We start from the raw sequence: 21,387 nt of genomic DNA, 5'->3' as shown, positions 1-21,387 counted from the left end.
TGGGGTGTGTGTGTGTGTGTGTGTGTGTGTGTGTGTGTGTGTGTGTGTGTGTGTGGAGGGGTGACTATTAAAGCAAAAGCAGGCCCCTTCTTTGTTCCCCATGGAAAAGGAAAAGAACACATTTGCTCAAGTGGATGTGTTGCCAAAGTGATATGGCCCAAATGAGTAGTTAAACATGGCAAAGAACTATCCTCGCTTACATTTTAAAAAAATATATAAGCATAAAGAGAGATAGTCTAACATCCAATTTGGAGCTGCACATCTGCCAGTGTTTTAAGAGACACAGAAAGGCAGTGACAAAAGTAAATGGGGCGACTTTAGCTAGCTATTTCCTGAACGTAGATATTCTTGCCAGATCACAATCAGGATGGTTATAGATTTTCATCACGCACGCCTAGAGAGTTGATAGGGAATCCACACAGAGACTGGATGTTTTGGACCAACAGATACTACCAAATTCTGAGTGCGGTATCGTAGGAATATAGAAACAAAATGCTATTGTTAGAGCGAATGTCAGAGGAAAAGATTGCCCAAGCCTGAAGAAAATAAGATCCCGGTGAGCTAGGAGGAAGAAAGTAAGAGGCAAGAGGATGAAATCACCAAAGAGTAAAAGACATAGGAATGCCACCTCCCCACAGCCCCCCACATGGAGGAATCAAAGTCAGACAACAGTATTTCTATCAAGGTTCAGACAGAAGTAAAAGGAGAGTGATGGAAATCATTCTTGATGTTGGCATATGCCATGACGCCCAATGAGAAATGGGATTGAGTATAGTAATTGAGAAGTAATATGCAATTTAAGGAAATTCAAACTGAGTAGGGAAGACTCAGAGAAAGTGAGCCTCTTTGGATAGGACAAAGAGGGCAATGGAGTCTGGCGGATTCCAGTCTGCTTGTGTAACTTTGGAGAAAAACCTTGCCGGTAGCTCTGTGGTAACCTGGGAATCTCGGCAGGAAGAGATGCTGGAGTCATTAAAGATTCCTGCACGCTCCACCGTCAAGTCTCAATGGCACCCAGCCTCCCAACACGGGCTTTGCCAGGCATTTGTTTCCTGTGTGTTCCTGGGGCTCTTTCCTTCATTCTCTCCTTTCCTGAGCTGGGCCTGAAGACAGCTTAGCCCTCCTCATCACAGGCTTCCCCTAACCAGCACTAGCTGCTCCTCTTCGGTGGTCTTTCTATCTGTAAGATGGAGGCGGCTGTAGAGGGGACAGCACGTTCTTTCTGCATTAGCAATCACGACTGCCAGTTCAAAGGAAGGAGATGGAAAAGTGCACATACAATTGAGGCCAGAGGAACGTCTACCAGTGCCTCTTAGATGTTGTTTGGAGGCTCAGAGCCTGACCAGCAGCAAAGAGACCCTCTTTGTTTTGGATTACCTATTGGTTGGCATTGCTCATGCTGCTTCTTCCTCTCCTACAATAGACACGCCATCAAGTCCCCTGACCCTTCGGGGGACACCTCTACCCATACTAGGTCCTTGGGTCATCTTCCCAAAGAGCTGACTGACATCATCTAACTTCACTTTGCTAAAGGGAACATGGGGACAACTTGCCACGTCTTGGAAAACGGGACCAGTGCAGAAAAATATAGAAGTTGTCATTGAGAAGAGCATCCTGAGAAAGAGTTGAGTGACTTTATTCCAAGTCCACAGTGTTTTCAAGATTGTGGCCAGGTTTTCTGACTTCACTAAGATGAGAAGAAGAAAACAGTTAAGGGTAGTGGGAACTGTGTGGTTTGCAAACCTAAAATCAAATTGAATCATGGGAGTCACAGTGGTTTGTTGATATTAGCTATAAAGGTGACTTCTCTGATTTTTTTTTTTTTTAAGCACAAAAAAGCTTTGGAAAATATAAACGAGGTGATTTAAGTCTTTCTTAAAAAAAAAAAAAAGGGGGACCAGACAAGAAAAACTACAAGTTTATTTTGGTCTTTTAATTGTACCCCATTCTCCCTTCAACTCCACAATGCCTACTGTATTATAAAAGTGATTAGTAAAGTATAAAAATCCATTTGTGGGAAAAATGAATTAAAACCGCTACTAACCAGAGAATACACTTAAATGTGCTCTACTAAACAGACACATTTAGTAAAAACTGCCTGCGGCCGTTAAGGAAAATAACCAAAGATGTATGTAAGGAGGTGCATACAGATGAAAACCTGAATGAAAATCACAGGGGGAAATACTAGAAAATAGCAAAGAAATGTCAAGGTTCTTCTTAGCTAACCTCAAATCTATAAGAGTGCTCATTATAAACATTACGCCTACAACATTAAAAAAAATCAGCAATATCAAGATGAGTCACACGTTAATTACAACAAAAGAGGAGTCTTAAAGCTGATCAGTATGTGAAATCTCACTCCAAAACCCTTTGAAATAATTAGGTTCTCCTGTTCCTGGAATCTTAAGAGTGAACACTAATCTTAGAAGGACAGGACTGTAATAATATTGCTGCTATTATCAGTAACTATATTTATCTTAAAGGGGTGTATTCTCTTTCTCATTACACTGTTTCCACGAATACTGGTATAAAGGGAGTTCTACACTATGATCTAGAGAAAAGAACAAAGTCACACAAGTGGAAGGAGTGAATGTAGTATCCTAAAAGGCACCCAAATGTGTGCAAAATACCATTGGCGAGTTTTCAGTTTTTACATGGATCAGATAATACACGTAACAACAACTAACAAATAACCATCTCCATGTCTTACAATTATGCTGAAATTTTTGCTGAATTCTTCAAACAACTAATAGACACACGCACTAAAGTGAGCATCTCCAACCTATCAAGAAGTGTGACAGCTGTGTAAGTATATACAGAGTCCTTTTTCAGAGAACCATAGATAGAAACAAAGATGCTAATAGATCACTCTTCATTCATTAGAATATCTGAAAATTCTAAACCTTAGGAAGGTTTGAATATAGGAGTATCAGTGGAAATTGTCAGATTTTGGAATATGAAAGACTCAAACACTGGTGACAACAATTTCACTCCGTCAAAGATTCCTAGAGTCAATTCAATGGAAAGAATATTAAATGAATACATAATATCTGCAGAAAAAGCATCTGCCGGTATTACTCTCAAGTATGTTTAAGTTAATGCTTCTATACAATACAAGCAGGAACCTATTACTTCTAGAATAATCAGGCCTCCAGTAGGATTACAGGCATAAATGCCTCTCGAAAGTCTAGCGCTGTCAGGCTGACTCCCAAGCACTGGGTATATTCATCCAAACTGGCCCAATCCAATGGGTCCGCGAACAAATGTACCCGATTCTGGAAACTGACAAGCAGTCACTGCTTGCCCATGGCCAGACGTACTCCTGAGGACAAAACATGTGCACCTTCAGGGAAAAGTCTCGAAAATGGCAGCATCTGGGATTTTACTGAAAACAACCCAGGCTCAAAGACACAAAGGTTGTGAGGCAGAACTGCAGGGTCTGTTTCAAAGCCTGTGGTTCTAGATTTGTGCTATGTGCTTTGTAACCCAGGAGGGATGGCTCATCTCTCTTCTTATCATTTCTTCCCGTGAAAGATAGTCAGGTAGACTATCTTTAGATGTAGAAAACACCCTAAAAACTATACTATCCCATTCCACCGCTGTAACTCTCGTGCAAAGGCCATAATCAATGATGGGTCTGAGGGCGAATGGTTGGCTATTGGAGTCACACGCTGCACACTGTTTTCAAATACTTCTGAACAACTACATGGACAGAAAACCTCAAGGCACACCTGCAAAACACCAAAAGAAGTCATCCCAGCAAAACCTTTCACGCTTATTATTTCTTCAGGTTTAAGAGGGATTATGCTAAAATTAAAGCAGACACGTACATCTGAAAGTCATCTATCGTTCAACACAGACTCTGTTAGAAATTGCAACAGGACTTCCCAAAATCAGTATTCCTCTTATCAAGAACATGTATGTAAGCACTAGGGACATGTTTTAGTTTAATGAATGAAGAATTATTTCCCCTTTTACAGCTGTGTTTAAACAGAGTAATGAGGCAGCAGCCCCATATGGACATCCATAAATACATGTATGTTCACACACACCAAGCAGAAACGTCCTTCATATTTATCTTTCCTCCTTAATCTTCATATCATTACACCAAAAAGCTGCACTCTGCTGCCGCAAATAGACTTTGATGCATCGTCTTTCTGAAGGTGTAAATCAGAGATCTTGCCTCATGCCTTAGTGTACGTCCTTGAAAACTTGGTTTCAAAAACCCACATCAGCTGCTGTTATGTACTGGTGTACACATTTGTCTAAGAGGTGACTAATTCAGACCACCTTCAACACAGAGATATCTGCTGACTCCATCAAAATCTAAATATGGAAACTTAGCTACTGGAATTTTCCTGAAAATCACAACGGGGTGATCGTCACTGAAGACATTCAACTCCCTCGAAGTGTCCTCAGCAGCCTGTTGACAGGCCTGGCTTATTATCAGCCTCCTCTCCCTAGAAGCTCTCAATTCTTTTATGTCCAATGGTGTAATTTGTGGCAAAGTGTGTGTTCATGGGGTATGATTTTTACAGTGTCATCTAGAGTAGAAGCAATACACAAGGCGGTGAGTAAAGCCAGAGATGAGATCAACGATATTAAATGTTGTAACGCAGAAGGAAAATTCATTAAGGGGACTTTATAAGTGAGCTCTGTCACAGGGTACAGTACAGATGTGGTAGCCCACCTCCTTTTCTCCTGCACAGAAGGAACAACAACAACAAAAAAATCCTGGTCGTTCAGAAGCAATGACGTTTCATGTGGTGAATGATTCATCTCAGGGCTCTAAATTCTCTGGGTCTTTGCTTCTGAAGCTTGAGGGCTGAACCCAAGAGCAGGTGGGATCTATAAAGGCTGCTGATTGCCATTCCTTAAAGTGTTTCGTAAAATAGGCTATTTTTAAAATTCAGCAACATGGGCAGCGATCCTTCCTACAACAGGTTGGAATAGCAAAATTCACCATTAGCCTCTTCTTTGGGGCTGGAAGCCGACCAGTAGTAAGGGCTCCCCCACTCCGTTTCCCAGGACACACCCCCACGCGTTCCTTACCCAGCACTGTGATTGTGGTGTAACTTTCCTGTGGGGGGTCAGTGTAGAGCTGGCAAAAGTATCTTCCTTCATCCGAAATTGAGACGTTTGTCAGCGACACTCTGAGTTCACTGCTAGAAAAATTCAGCAACTGAAACCTGCTGTCCTTCAAAGCTATGAAACAAAACACAGGGGTAGTGATTAGGAGGAAGACAACAGACAGTCCATTTTCCCTACCTAGGCGGGGAGAGAGTTACGGGATTCAAAAGGTCGCGACGGAGAAGAAAAATGGAGCGAGTCTTTGTGCACCTGTTGGGTACTTCTTCATACTTCCTGAATTACTATTTTGGGCTTCTGCAACAACCGCACGTAGACAAATAACCTTCTGCCAAAGGAAACTGACACACACTGGGGCCTGTGGTGTAGCCGCACGCCTGTGCGCACTCACACGCATGCGCGCGCACTCGCGCACGCATGCGCATCCATGCATGCGCGCGCGCACGCACACCCCTTGCTGTCCGTTACCAGCCCTGATTCGTAAATTGTTTCAGATTTTCTATCAGAGTTCGGTAAAATGAAAACAGAAGGAACGTGCAGGCTGCAGGCCCTGAAAAGTTCAGGCTTTTGAGTTGTCTCTAAAAATCTGAGGCCTTGCAAAAAAAGAAAAACTGGTTCCAAATTATAAAGATAAAAAAATCATTATTAGTAATTTCAAAAACAAAACGGAAGTCATTAAAAAAAAAAAACAAAACTTCACAGCGAAACAATCTAATTTAACTTGGATGCATCTTTGTATTTGGTTTGGTTGGAGGTGGAGCTGCCCAGAGTCCATGACCTCAGGCCTCCCAAAGCCTCAGACCCGCCCGGCCTGCAGTTTTCTAATTACATTCAACTTCACAACAGGAAACGTAGGAAAGCAGAGTCACCGCAAAAGTCAGGTATGTGGGCTTTTTATTAATTTCAAATATTCACTTTTAAAGTCCTTAATGTCATTTTTGGCAAAGGCTAGCTTTCATTCATAATGACCAAAATTCACTCTAAGAATGACCGGCCCCTCTTCTTTGACCTTCCTTCATCCTCTGCAATGTTCCTTAGTTTTACCAACTCTTTCCCTAGTTCATGAATGTTCTGGGGCGTTGGGGAGAACGGGGACAAGCAGATGTGAAGGGTCATTCCTCGACATCTGCTTTGATTAGCCACCCATGCTCCCAAAGAGCCATTTTTTTGAAAGACTCTGACATGCATTTGAACCATTTCTGGGATATACAATTAAGTTCTGACAATTACCTACAGGGATATGACATTTGGTAAGATTTCAGCCCATGGTAACCTCTGTCTACCAGAGGTTACGGTGATAGGACATTTTGGTTTTCTCTTTATAGGCACACATTGCCTTGGAAACTTCATCTTCAAACCGAACAGACCATCCTTCAGAATGCTATATTTTCCTTGCCTTACCCTATTTGAGTTGTTTGTGTCAGCGAAGTATTTGGGACTCAATTGCAATTCACCTTGAATTACTACAATCAATTCCTATTGCAAAGTAAGACTGCTTTACTTTTAAAAGGGACCATTCAAGGTTTCTATTAAGTAGAAAGATTATGATTGCATGTCTCTTCTTCCCTCTGAAGAATTGACTAAACTTTAAGCATCTAACATTAAATTTAGAAAAGGAGGCCTTGGCAATCTCTTTATCAAGACAACATGTAGGAAGAAAAAGTTGCCACCTAACGCTACGGAGATGGAAACTTACGCCTGAAGTCTCTGAAATAAATGGTCTGCCTGTTGGGATTCAGAAGCTGAATCACAGAGTCGTCGCTCTTATTGACTTTGCAGCTGATGGTTGCCACTTCTCCCTCGATCACTGTCACGTCTTTCGTGAACAAATTCTGTCCATCGCCTTAAAAAAAAAGAGGGAGAAAAGAATTTCCATCAATTAAAATTTGGTTCATGGCTCAGTAAGAACGAGAGACAAGAAATGTCTTCCAAAATGGGCACCAAGGGCGACGCTGGTGTGACTCCCATCTTCCTCCACCGTCCTTGAAGGGAGTCCGTTCACCCGGGGGCAAAATGTAACTAAGGCTGGGATCAACATGCTCTCAGAAGTCATGATGCCAATGTCCCGGCCTCCGCTATCTTGTACCCGTTGAGGAGTGCATTGGAAAGGTACGGAAGGGTCAGAGAGTTGACTTTTCTAAGAAGCTGCCACTCTCAGGGATAGAGTAGGGGAGAAGCACATACTCACCCTCAGCTCACATGCCCTTGAGCTAAGCTATTTGGTTGCCTCACAGGAAACTCTAGGGGCCACTTAATAGGAGCAGAGAGGCGGCTCAGTAAATAATCTCATCTTGTTAGCGGATGTCATCATTCTCAAGGTATAGGCAGTTCAGCTGTTTACTGTGTGGGAGAGGGAGGACCTACCCAACTAGGACTGTCTGGAAGCCCAGTAAAATCCTGGGAAGGCTCCTAGTTCAGTCTGTTACTCTGCTCTCAGAAACTCATGGCTTCACGACTCACCCAGAGCCCCAGGCGGTCCTGAGCCTTGCCCCTTCTGCCGATGGACCCCCATCTAGCCATTTAGACTTTCTCTTTCAGAACTCCTCACCAAGTCAAGGCTTTCGGATTCACTGATAGAAGGCTCATCTCCACATCTGCTCTCATTTGTTGCTTCTGAGATTAGTGACAGGAGCCACGGCCCCTCGTAAATGTCCCATTTGATCCACAGCACAGGTAGGGGAAGAAGAGAATTAAACTGACGAGCAAAAGATGAAGTAATTGTTGAATGTCCTGTTCTGCACCAGCACAGCAGAGCATAGAGAAATACAGGGCACTGTCCTGATCTTCCAGAAACCGCCAGGTGGGTGGAAATGGGTATCGAATCTGCACGTACGGAGTCAAAAGTGTAGCATGGGCAATGGGTATGATGGTCGATCAGGAAGGGGAAGAAGATGATTGCTTTTTGGCTGTATGATTTCAAGTAAAGCATTTAAAGTCCCTGAACCAGTTTCTCATCTGCAAAATGGGGACAGTAATTCAAAGCCCTCTCAGAGAGCTGTCAGAAGGACTGAGGAAGGCAATAAATATAGATCATTTAGCACTGAGTCTAGCTTCCTCTAAGACTGAATAAATGGTCGCTGCCATCATCCTCACCATCCTCTTTCTAGTTGTCAAATCCCAACATTTACTAGGCAACTCCACGTGGTGAGTGGTGTGGATCTAAGAATGGAGTCTCCTGGTCCCTCTTCCCAAGCTTTCCAGGTGACTATAGATCAGGGTGGTTCATTCATTCCCCCCACCAAAACAAACAAACAAACAAAAACAAAAGAAAAGCCCAAACCCCAACTTTGTCACAGTTAGAAACAAAGGTCAAAGATAAATACTATTGTGAGAGAGCGTGCGCATAGAGATGTAATTAGACGAAATGGAGGATTTCCACCTGCTATCGTAATTTCTGCTGAAGGATCCTTTTTTGGCAGGACACAGTGAGGAAGTGTGACAAGAGTGTCTGAGATGGCTTCAAGCCAAATCTACCTAGAAACAGACCAGCCTCTGATAGAGGATTAGAAGGGAGGGAACTAGGGGATAAGGACAAAATTATTAGAGCCACAGACAAACAGAAATTCTTGGTGCTTGAGGAGCCAACCAACGTGAAACCCCAACCTTGAGATCTCTGATGATGCAGGGAATTAACCTTGGTGTGAGCACGCGGGCCCACCGGCCTTGTAGTGAGTGAAAGGGGAAATTTTCCCTAGTTTGATCCCGCAGCAAAGGCTTAGTGGGGTGAACAATGTTGTGGAATAACAACAAAGAGAAAAAGTGATCAAAAAAAAAAAAAAATCAAACAAAAAAACACTCCCAAGAAACAAAAACAAAAACAAAACCCACGAAGGAATGCTTCTTTTTCCCTCCGCAGATTTCTGTGACAAACCCAGAATTCAGAAGTCGGCTGGAGGGAGCAGTGTATCCCCAGATTGGAGAAAAGAACAAGGAAAGGGGAATTCCTGCCAATCAAGCAAGCTTTTCAAGGTGTTTTTTCCTGGCCCTGGCAAAAGTATGTACAGAAAGGATGATACCCTTATTTCCTCAGGGTAACCCAATCTGGTAAGAAAATTAAAGAAAAATTAAACCACACGATTCCAGCGTTGCATCGGTCTGAAGTCACGGGACTTGCTGTAAGGCGACTAGAATACCAAATGGGGTCTACTGGGTTGTGGGCAGAGAGTTCTCCTATCTAAAGAAGTCTGTTACCAACATAAATAAGAATCTCCCACTTCTAAAAGGAACCCATAGAGGGGTGCCTGGGTAGCTCAGTGGGTTAAAGCCTCTGCCTTCGGCTCAGGTCATGATCCCAGGGTCCTGGGATCAAGCCCCGCATTGGGCTCTCTGCTCAGCAGGGAGCCTGCATCCCTTCCTCTCTCTCTGCCTCTTCTGTCTTCCTGTGATCTCTGTCTGTCAAATAAATAAATAAAATCTTAAAAAAAAAAAATAAAAGGAACCCACAGAAAGACTGCCCGGGGATAGGCCTCAGTCCCTTCAACATCAACCACGCCTTATAGGTCCTAACCACCATCTTGGGGGGTACTGGAACTTAAAGCCAGTTACAATTCCACTGGACCCTAATAAGATGCTTTCTGTAGAACTATACCTTTTAGTGCCAGTCCTTCCTCGGAATGCTGGTGTATTCTCTCTGAGTACCATCCAGACCCCCATTAAGGCTCTCAGACATTAGCAGAGGAGACGGGAGACAAAGAGGAGGTGACTATGATCCTATGTTTTACGCAATTAAGGTAATAAAACAGGGGTGTTGCTTGTTAAAAAGTGTACACATTCTTAATTACTATTTATAATTAGGTAACATAAGACCGGATCACTTTGGTGTGTTATTATGAAGTCCTTCAGGTAAAATTTTTGCCATCTGCACACTTTTGCCCTCGTGTGCTCTGCCGCACGATGGGCTCTGCAAATCCGTGATGGTATCATCTTTGTTACCGTATTATTTGTTGAAATTGCTAAAGCCAACCTCAAATCCGATATCTCAGAAAATGACAGCTCCTTGCTACGTTAACATGGTTATAATACTAATGCTAAAAAAATCACAAGCGATAATGAAGTATTTTGCTGAAAGAGATCAGAGTGACTTGGCTGATGGTGGTGGCCCGAGAATGTCACTGTAAAAATCACCAATAAATTACACGGGTCAGCTGGACAGCAGTTACATTAAACAGAGCTCCATACTTCGAGGCGCCATAGGACGGTTGCGATGGAATAATAATGACCTATTTATTTGAGGCGCCGGATGTGAATGACAGTGATGAAAATACGATTTGTATGTCAGTACTCTTAACTGCCTGAAGCCTTTCTGTAAAAATAATTTCTGCTCACATCCTCAAATATTTCTTCCAAACAGAAGGGTGCACTGTGACTTGATAAATTTCCCCTTGAAATAGATATCATGACAATTAGGTTGTTACAGAACACAACTTGATGTGTAGCAGAAGGGTACAAACAGGCCACGTAGGGGCCTTTCTTAAATAATCCGTTTAAGAAAAACCTTCCTGATTTTCTAAAACTCAATTAGCAGATATACTGTCAAGGCAGAAACAGCACATGTTCTGGGCAAGAGAAATCAAGTAGGTACAACATACTGTAGCCATTAAATAAGGCTGTTAACAGCAAGGTAATTTATTTTAAGGGCGGAACAATGTCTGACAAGTATAGACATTTTTGACTGCTAATTGGTGTATATGGGTGAGGTTTAAGAGACAGAATCAAACTGGATTTTTATTTATATCAGCAATTGTATTCCCTACAACTTTCCAATTTGCCCCCCAATTTCTAAAAAACTCTGGTGCTGGTGAGGCCAGCAAGTCTCCCGCAGTAAACTAGAAGCTGCTAGGACATTTATCACAAGACAGAGAAAGCATATTGTCTAAGAAAAGAAAAAAAAAATTCTATGATCAGTAAAGACCATTTCAGCCGAATGGGTTAGGGCTGGAGTGGGGGTGGGGGTGCCACGGGCTCGTCTGTTCCCTATTCATTCAGTCTTCAACAGGCTTAACTCATGGATTCTTTCCTGAAACCTCATTTGGTTACAAACTATTTCTAAGGTTATTACACACAACACTAGCACCAACGGGCATCTCCCTCATCCACGATATGGCCGCCTGAAGAGGGTGATGGGGCAGATCTTAGAGCCTGACGCTAGAATGAGAAGCAGGGGAGTGCCTGGGTGGCTCAGTGGGTTAGAGCCTCTGCCTTTGGCTCCGGTAACGATCTCAGGGTCCTGGGATCGAGCCCCACATCGGGCTTTCTGCTCAGTGGGGAGCCTGCTTCCCCCTCTCTCTCTGCCTGCCTCTCTGCCTACTTGTGATCTCTGTCTGTCAAATAAATAAACAAAAAAATCTTAAAAAAAAAAAAAAAAAAAAAAGAATGAGAAGCAGGGAAGGGAGCAAACGTTTCTCCAGGGCCGGGCACTGCGCTGGCTGCTTTGCACATGTTTCCCTCTCAAACTCCTGGAGTTTTCAATACCCCCACTTTAAAGGTGAAGAACCGGAGACCCAGAGAAGTTCAAACAAGTTGCCTCATGTAATTCAGCTAAGTGCCGGGGCCGGTGTTTGAACCCAGTTCCGTCAGCTTCCTCTGGCCCATACAGTTTGTACTTTTCACCCAGCCAAACTCAGGCTCTGCTGCCAGGGTTCTAGTGGCTCTGCCTTGGAGAATTTACTTGTTTTTAAAGAGGGTTATTTCCCTACGAGCAACCTCTGATTTTTTTTTTTTTAATTTCCATAATTTATCCAGAACACAATTACGCACTTGAAGATGAGAGAGAGAGTGTCCTGACTGTAAAGCACCTTGTTTACTACGGCGTCTTCTGCTTGGCACTCAGCACACTTTGCCCCTGGAGAATGCCTTCATTACCAGCGCACGGCGGCCACTTGCCAGCACAGGGAGCTCGCCCCCGCGGCCTGGCTGCTAATAAAGAAAGCACTTCATTTACACCAGGGGAGTCTCTCCAGTCAAGTCCATAATGAAAGGGCAAGTCATAGTTAGAACAGAATTTGGTTTATACTATGGCAACTATGTAAACTCTTACTGACACCGAGGAACACAGATGACTCTTAACTGGGAAGACAGTTTGCCCAGAGAAAGAGCAAATAGAGTCCTTTGACCTACTCCTTTAGTAGCAAAATCATATTAAGGCTGTATGGAAGACTGAACCGAGCATGAAATCGGCACAGTCAGGTTGTCTAAACAGGCAAAAGTTGAACCAAAAATACAGAATGCAAAAACAAAACAACAACACCCCCCCCATGAACAGACCCTGCCAATGATCAATGTAGTCATTAACTCCAAAGAGCCACCCTTGTTCTTGAAACTTTGCACTAATTAAAGGCTCAGGAATATTAATTCTTCCCCTCCAAGAGATATCTAAGGTTAGACTTTGCAGAGAGTCAAAACACTTGTTTTTGAAAACCTTATTATTGGGGCGCCTGGGTGGCTCAGTCCGTTAAGCATCTGCCTTCGGCTCAGGTCATGATCCCAGGTCCTGGGTTTGAGCCCCGCAAGAGACTGCTTCTCCCTTCTCCCTCTGCAGCTCCCCCTGCTTGTTCTCTCTCTCTCCCTCTGTCAAATAAATAAACAAGATCTTAAAAAAAAAAGAAAACTTTATTTTCTATTGGTCTGTGAGCCCTCTGTGTCTTAAAGTTTCAAATGGCTTTGCCCCACTTCTGTCGGTGGGGTCCCCACTTTTATAATGTTTGGTATATGCCCAACTTGAAAGAACTACACTTGCCCCCGGCCTGATTAAAACCATCACCAAGAGAGGCCCCATGATTCCTGCTAACACTTCTGAGAGCTAGCACTAGAAATGAGTATGGTTCAGGAAAAGAAAAAAAAAAAAATTAAGATTCTGTTGAAACCCAAAGGGAAAAAATCTTTCTAACTGTGTGTGTTCCCCCAAGTCAACGTAAACACAGTGTTCACTACAAATCATTAACAAAGCCATTAAGATTTGATTTCTAAGCAATTATTTTGTACAGCATATTTTGTACATTTCCTTTAAAAGACTCAATCCTATCTTTCAATTCATTAAACTGTTCCTTGCATTTATAGCATTTTATATCAAATCAGAAACCTATTTGAATTAATAAGAATTACAGTAAAAGTAATTTGAAAATAAATTATTTGAAGTTCAAGCCACGAAGGCTTTTGATGAAAGAGTTTAGTCCCATTTAAATATTACAGTAATGTTTTTAGTCATCCAAAGTGCAGAGAAGAGACCGTGAGAACCAGCGTCCAAAAAAGATAAGCCCATCAACGTGCATTAAGGTTAAGGGCAAGACCACTTCAACATAAATAGAACTCTTTATTTCAAAGAGAGGTGATACTTCAATCCTTTGTGAATACTTGAGTATTTATGTAAAAATCAAAGGCATTCAATCTGTCTGCTGTTTACAAAGCTTGTCTTCACCTTTTTTAAAGATTTTTTTTTTTTAAGATTTTATTTATTTATTTGTCAGAGAGAGAGAGGGAGAGAGAGCAAGCACAGGCAGACAGAATGGCAGGCAGAGGCAGAGGGAGAAGCAGGCTCCCCGATGAGCAAGGAGCCCGATGTGGGACTCGATCCCAGGACGCTGGGATCATGACCCGGGCTGAAGGCAGCTGCTTAACCAACTGAGCCACCCAGGCGTCCCTTGTCTTCACCTTTTTGATCGCCATCCGTGTTTGGCTATCCCGAACAGTTAAGTCGAATGTTCCAAGGACTGCCTACTCAGTGGTCCAAATGATTACCAGTGCGAACCCTGCAGCTCATAGAGTTTGGAGTTAAAATAAACTAAACTGACCCAAATAACCGAATGGGCAAGATGATGTGACATCGACCAAAGCATGTCATTTGCGTCACCTTCTTTTTCGCAAAACCCTTATGAAATCAAAGGTCAGCAGAACTGAAAGGAAGCTCTCAGAAGAACACTCCCATTTCGTAGACGAAGGTACTAGGGCTCAGAGAGGGGAAACAGCCGGTTACGTGGTGAGCTCGAGGCCCAGGCAAAAGCAGAGGCCACAGCTCCCATTGGGCCACCAACGTATTTCTACTCTTGGCTATTTCTGAATAACACTTATTGGTTTGTTTCTAAATACTAAAGCAATATATGCTCGAGGTTTTTGTTTTGTTTTGTTTTGAACCTTTGTTTTACATGTAGTATTTAGAATACCGTATCCTATAGTATGGAGATGGTCAGGATCTCACCAAGAATCTCCTGTAATATAATTATTGTTGTGTCACTTGAGCTTATGGAAGGAAAAAAAATTACTGAATTTAATCTAATCTCCTTTTATAATCAGTAAAAGGTGAGGCAAATTTTTGAGCGGCAAGTTAAAGAGTAATCTTCCTCACTGCTGGTTTTTTCTTCAATTAAAATTGTTGATTTCCCCTGAATATAAAACAAAAAAATATCATCTGACACAACATTAAGCTATTCATGAATATTCTGTATACACATTCTTGTTTAGTTGACTAATGGCAAATTAACGTTCTCTATTTTAGCTTAAACACATACTATAGGTATGTTTGATTAGCATTGAATTCCAAAAGCTGATTACTATGCATGCTTTGATTATGTAATTACATAATAGAGTATAATGGCTCCTTTGGAGTCATTATGATCTATATGGCAAATATGTTTCAGTTTTGCTATAGTTTAAATACACGTTGAGATGACAGCTCATAACAAGGCTCCACTTTTCAGTCTTATCAGCTAAATGGGCATCTCCCCATTCATCCCAACATCTCCTTGACACCAATTAAAGCCCTATTGTGTCAGGCTGCACACACTCTGAGAAATCCCCTTTGTTTTCTTGGCATTCAAAAAAGGACATTCATTTTAAAGGCTGTATTAAGCAAAAGGCCTGGGTTGGTGGTGGTGGTTGTTGTTTTTTTTTAAAGAGGCTGAAATTCCATCTTTCATCCAACCTTTGAAAGGTCTGCAGGAAATCACATCTAGTTCATCAATCACTTCTCAGACAACCACAAGGGGGTTAAAGATGGAATTTCACCTTTAACTCCAAAATGCACATGAAGGGGGACCAGCCAAGAATATTGATGCTTATGGCAGTGGTTGGCCACAATGCATTCAGCTTAGGGTCTAACCGAACATCAACCACACCAAGTTATACAAAGGTACAGTTTTGCAAATCTCAGGCCTTGCAAATCCTTTATATTTTGAAGCTCCCTCTGGAAGGGGTAGTATAAAACAGCACCGCCAGATTTTACTTTCCACAGCTCCAAGCGTAGTTTTTGGTGGATTTAAGGCCAACAAATTTACCTAGTGAATAGATTTTTGATAATTCCGCCATCGACTTGGAAACTGGAAAGCAGTCAGGTTTTAAAATGGGACAAACGTTATTGTAAAGAATTATGTAAAGTTTCTCTTGTCCCCATGAAATCCTTTAATCTTGCACTACTTCGTTTGCAAGAAGAGCTGTTTCTGCTTTTCTCTTCTAAGGGAACGATCCGTTACACCAAGCCAAACCAAAGGTGACCGGAGTCTTAACTTGAAAGACTAATAACCATCAAGCTGTTTTTACCTTTAGGTCTATTGGTTTTCAACATTAGGGCTGAGGAACTGAGGTCAAGCACAGTCCAACTGGTATTTACATATGGGATAAGAATCTCTTTTGTGAAAGGGAACATTGATTAGAAGTGTGAAAACTCTTTGCAAGGAAGATTGGGACAAAAGGAAGTAGTTATAGCATCTGTGCCTGTTCTATTTCAATTGTAACCATCACAGGAGCTGCTCTGCCTTGAAAAGACTGAGCTCAATAGGACTTTTTAATCAGAGCCCCCAGCACCAAAGGGGCCAAGCCATTATGACGCTTAAGGTCCAAGCTGCCAGATCTCATAAAATGTGGAGGCACAATCCCCTCCATGAGAATGTGTGTTGGGACTGATACCTATCCATTAAAGACGAACCAGCTTTTTCACTAAATTTCACCTGTCAAGAAAGCAAAGGACAATACAAGAAATGAGTATACAGATAAACTATGCGAGATAATAATAATAATCACTGAATCCTTTGGCTCTTCACATGGAAAGGTGAAAATCCTAGACTTTTTTTTTTTTTTCCTCCATTAACTTATTTTCATAGCCAGACAGATTTTGTGGCTTTTTGTGGATCAAAAAGATGGCATCTTTTTTTGGAGGGAGGAAAGCCAAGCCTTGAAGAAAAACTCCTTCCGGAGGACAGGTTTTGTGAGAATTAAAAAAGAAGTCCCCAGAGTGGAAAAGTCACTTTTATTTGCTGCCAGGATGGCATTCAAATCACCTTGCTGAAGAGTCCTTTATACTTGGTAAATCTGCTTAGGGAGGGGCTCTTGGGAGAAAAGGGGGCTCTTAAAAAAAATTCATAAAAAACAAACAAAATCAACAAGCCACCATCATCCAACTTGGACTTTGGAGGAGTACAATCTGAAGACCGAGGCTCTTATAAAAATAATTGTGTTGGCAAAGCAAGTAGATTCTTCTCAATGGATTTGATTCTGTGATGCTCGTTTATGGCAAAAGAAGAATAAAAGAACAGTTTCAGACTGAGCTAGTAGCAATTCAAGGGCGGGTGGTATCCCAGCATTTCAAAATAGATCATTTCTCTTAGACAGAATGTGCTGAAGGCTAACTGTTGATCTTGTGTATCAACTGCTTTGTAATGAACTGACGATATGAGATTATATTCCCAGGGATATATCGAATGACGACTTTTTAGAGTGAGAGCCGGCCGTGTAAAATTCCCCTACCTGTGCGCACGGGCTATTGGGGAAGAAAGTCACATTCTAAGAGGGAGGAATCCTGCAGGCAGAAGCTGGGATCTGACAAACTGCAGGCTTGCACACCCTCCAACACAGCACTCCTGTGTCCCCAAGTCAGCTCAGGCCTGGGGTAACGGGAATTGACAACTGTAATTCACAAATAGAGCTACCCACTTCTCCCAAACCACAGGCTGTTCATAACTAAAGATTTACATGATTAAAACTCAAAATACATACTGATATATTTGGGAAACCGCAAAGGAAGATACAAATATTAGGTTCTATTATTCCTAAGAAGACTTAAGGCAACTTGGACTTCTCTTTCAACCCAGAAGACCTGTTAGCAGCCAAACCATTTATAATATTATACATCGCAGCGGCCTCCGGCAAGCTATCACCCTGTAAGAAAAATATAATGTTGCCTTTTTTCCTAACCAAATGAAAAATCTAGGATTTCAAGGCTATGGGGATGTGGTTGCTTTTCTGTAAGTGACACTTGTCAATGCCCCTAAGTCGTAAGCTGATTAGAGATGGAGATTGTTTACAATAGTTGCTGTTACTAACTGCTCCTCTGTAAAGTTCTTTAAATTGAATTTCCTCAGAACCCCTATCTCAAGTCTCAATGGGAAGGGCCCATGTGTTCCCTTATTTGTTATACTTGGATTTTAAGTACTTAATTTAATATCATTTTCCCTTTGATAAGAGGTACCATGATTAAACTGAGGTCACTTTTCTCTTGAACTCACTAAAAGCTGATTCTTTTTTTTTTTTTTTCCTTCACATTTGCCTCCAGGATGTCAAAAGACTAACAATAAGTATAAGATATTTAAAATCACAAGGCTATAACATGTAACGATAATTGCTACACACAGGGAAGAAGAGGAAAGGGACTGCTTTTCTCCCAGTCCCGGGGCAAGAGAAACAAATTATTTCTTCTCCAAAGTGTTCATTATTATTTAAAAAAAAATTTTTTTTTTAATATCCAGAAAACTCCCACTATTCCTGGAGGGGGTATTATTTTAATCACCGGCATGATAACATCAGCTAATATATTTTTAAAATGTTTTCTATGTGCCAGACACTATGCTTTACATTATCTCATTTAACCCTCAACAATCCTAGGGGGTTCATCATTTTACTATTGCCCCCATTATACAGATGAGGAAGCAGATTTAGGGAAGTTGATTAAGTGGCTGGAACCAGTACCTGAACCCATGCCTATTTAACTCTAGATCTTGGGGCACCTGGGTGGCTCAGTAGGTTAAGCCTGTGCCTTCAGCTCAGGTCATGATCTCAGGGTCCTGGGATCGAGCCCCACATCGGGCTCTCTGCTCAGCAGGGAGCCTGCTTCCCCCCCCCTCTCTCTGCCTGCCTCTCTGCCTACATGTGATCTCTCTCTCTGTCAAATAAATAACATCTTTAAAAAAATAACTCTAGATCTGGTGTTATTAACAATTACACGATATTAATGAGGCTTTATGATGCCAAAGTGCAGAGGGGAAGTGCTGGAAGGATCTACTGTACCTCATTTATATGATTTAGGAATAAAGCTAAAGTCATACCCTTAGCACATAAGGGAACGTGAAGCCCACCAGCAATCGCATGTTCTAATAGGCGACCCTGGAAAAAATCCGCTCTCTAACCAGAGTTCAGACACCGGCCCTTCAGTGTTTAGAGGGAAGATGTCTGTTCTGCTGAATGATCCGAACTCAAAGGCAGCTTGACTGCAGGTTCAAGCATTTACAGTATCTGCTTCAAGGGTGTTCATTAGTATTGACAACCTACGTGACTGAAATTTGGCTGTAATAGCAAGTCTCTTTCTACGTCTCATCGTTCGTTTTTCCTGCCAACAAGAGCCACTGAAAACCTTCCAAATTTAAAGCTTAGAGCTGACAGGACAAGCAAGTGAGGATATCAGTGGGAACACATCAGATATGGACTCGGAGAGAATGTCAGCTTCAACTGACAATACTGGAGAAACAGAAAACGAGGGAACGGGAGGGATCGAGGTTTCAGATTCTCATTCTAGAGAGTCCTCCGAGTGTGTGTAATATGGTTTGTGCAAGAAACAGCTGTAAACCCATGATAATCATCATGCTGAATAATGCTGCAACGTTCAACTTACTCACATCTCCTACCAGGAAGCCAAGTAGCTTTGGACTATCATAGGAAATGACAATTTCTTAGCTGGAAAATCGGGGTCCGTGACTAAGGCCCTTATTGGTGAGTTATTCCCTCTACCATTTGTCAGTCATAAAGCAAGTGGTGGGTTTTTTTTTTTGACCTCTGGGCTCTTGAGCTGCTGGTGCCAGCTGAGTCTGGAAAGAGGCGTTCGAGTAAGCAAGCTCCTTACAGGTCAGAGTTTGATGAAGGGATTGTATATGGAGTGGGGCCAAAAGAATTCCAGATTCTATTTTTCATGACTCTCGAGTTCTTCATGCAAAGACTGTGTGAGTCAGATACGCGCTCTAACTATCTAAATTGGCACTGTTATAAAAAATAACTTGAGGGGCGCCTGGGTGGCTCAGTGGGTTAAGCCGCTGCCTTCGGCTCAGGTCATGATCTCGGGGTCCTGGGATCGAGCCCCGCATCGGGCTCTCTGCTCAGCGGGGAGCCTGCTTCCTCCTCTCTCTCTGCCTGCCTCTCTGCCTACTTGTGATCTCTCTCTGTCAGATAAATAAATAAAATCTTTAAAAAAAAAAAAAATAACTTGATTAGTATCATTGGAGTGTGGGCTGCTGATTAATCACTGAAATTAGAGGCAAGTGATAAGGACATGTGCTTCGTCCTTCCCTCATAAGGGGACATCTGAGGAGAAATGAGACCACTGGACTTGGGAGAACAGGAGTTCTGAGCGTACTGGTGGTGGACAAACTGGACAAACTCTGAGTCTGTTTTTATATTTTGGAAAGGGTAAGCGGTAGCTTTCTCTGGGGTTATTATGAGAAGCGAGTGAAGAAATGAGTATTACCATTTTTTTAATTCCGAAAATGCTAAACAAAATGTAATCTTCTCCTCTACCAACTTCTTCCTTAGCATCATCACTATTTCCATGCAGCCTCTGTCTAGACAATCAGGATCTTCTTCTGATCGCCCATAATCTGTGGAATTTTTCCCATTTCAGAGCTTTAGCTATTATTCATTTCAAGGCTAACTTTTTAAAAAGCACAGAGTAAATTAAAAACCTCTCCATCGCATATGTTAAATTGCCAACTAAAACCATCACGAGTGAGAAAAGTAGAAGGTGAACCGCGGAGGTGGTAAGCAGAGGCCTGGACATCTGGAATTAGGTTCGATTTACAGCGTGAAAAATGTGCCTTGTATTCTGGTTTCCCCCGTCTAACCAGAGCACCATACTAAGTTCCGAGAACAATCTTCTCGTGCCCAGAATGTGAAGGGTCACCAGTGACAGGTTACACACCATCCTTGGTTGAAAACCTCCAGAATCACTACCTCAGATCCCCGACTTGCATCCTGAGGGAATGGAACATTCCACAAAAGTGAGTTTTCTGTGTACCTGGATCTCTACGTGCCCAGATCCAAAGGAAATGAAACAAAAGCAATTTCCAAAGAGCTCATTGATGTCCCCATTCTCTTTGTCCTATGCTTCTTATATGGAGAAGATCGTATGAGTTAATAGAATATGTGGGAGTATCAGGCCTTTCTCTTAAAGAATCTCAGCCGGTGAGGCTCGTGTGTGTCCTCTGTTGCTTCCCTCCAGTGCTGGCTGTCACTTCTTGCAGATAATTCTTTCCTTTCTTATTAAGTGCAAGAGCTTTGTGAAAGCCACTGGTGTTGAGACCTTTCCTGCTTATTAATGAGTTGCCGGGTGTGCCCGGGATATCTGAGGTCTCTAGAAACCTAACCTTCAACTAAGTGGTGTGCTACTGTGCATGAAGGGGTGTGATCCCCCCCCGCTCTTCATGTGACACTGGAGGAAAGAAAAGTGCCTAGACAAAATGAATAATATTTGGTTTAGTTTGACAATTACACTTGGACGCTAATAGAGATTCTTAGGTAAAAATAGACCTTTGAATGTGGGAAGCGAATCAATAGAAAACTTGGTGACTGACACTAGTTATGGACATTAATTTCTTAGAGTATTATTATTTGATCAAAACTACTCATTACTGTTCTATTTATAAAGGCAGGGAAACTGCCCATGGTGGAATCCCCACTCGTCCTACAGGATCCAGCTCTAAGTCATTAGCTTTCTCTTTGAAACCTTGATGCCTCTGTCCCCAGCTTTCTTAGGCTTCTGGCTCATAGTGCCTTGCCTGGTGTCAGCCCCCATGACACAGAATAGTTCTGTGATCGCTTGTTTATAGGGTGGTTTCCTTCTTTTGATTTTGATCTGGGTTCAATCAATCAATCACTGGGTTCACAAGCGGGGCTGGTGCTGTCACTTATTAGCTAGACCCTAGAAAAGTTCCTTCAGCTCTCTAAATCTTAGGTTTCTCACATATAAAATGGGCATAAAAATACCTCTCTCACTAGGTTATTTTGAGAGCCAGATGGCACAATCTGGATGCATGAGACTTGACACACTGGCCTTGT

At 42.2% G+C, this 21,387-nt stretch overlaps 1 protein-coding gene across 3 annotated transcripts in view; it reads right to left on the bottom strand.

Annotated features, from left to right (window-relative positions):
- Positions 1-21,387, bottom strand: part of LOC111153752 (cell adhesion molecule 1) — a 323,281-nt gene that overhangs the window by 55,890 nt on the left and 246,004 nt on the right. For all 3 annotated transcript variants that reach the window (XM_022512961.1, XM_022512962.1, XM_022512963.1), the window contains exons 2-3: positions 6,785-6,931; positions 5,053-5,205 (exon numbers count right to left, since the gene is read on the bottom strand). In XM_022512961.1, coding sequence (XP_022368669.1) covers positions 5,053-5,205; positions 6,785-6,931 — 300 coding nt within the window. The remainder of the gene's footprint in view (positions 1-5,052; positions 5,206-6,784; positions 6,932-21,387) is intronic.

This window comes from Enhydra lutris, unplaced genomic scaffold, assembly GCF_002288905.1.
Source record: "Enhydra lutris kenyoni isolate GAN:26980312 unplaced genomic scaffold, ASM228890v2 scaffoldscaffold34, whole genome shotgun sequence".
Classification (NCBI taxonomy): domain Eukaryota; kingdom Metazoa; phylum Chordata; class Mammalia; order Carnivora; family Mustelidae; genus Enhydra; species Enhydra lutris.
This window is presented reverse-complemented; position numbering and strand designations above follow the sequence as displayed.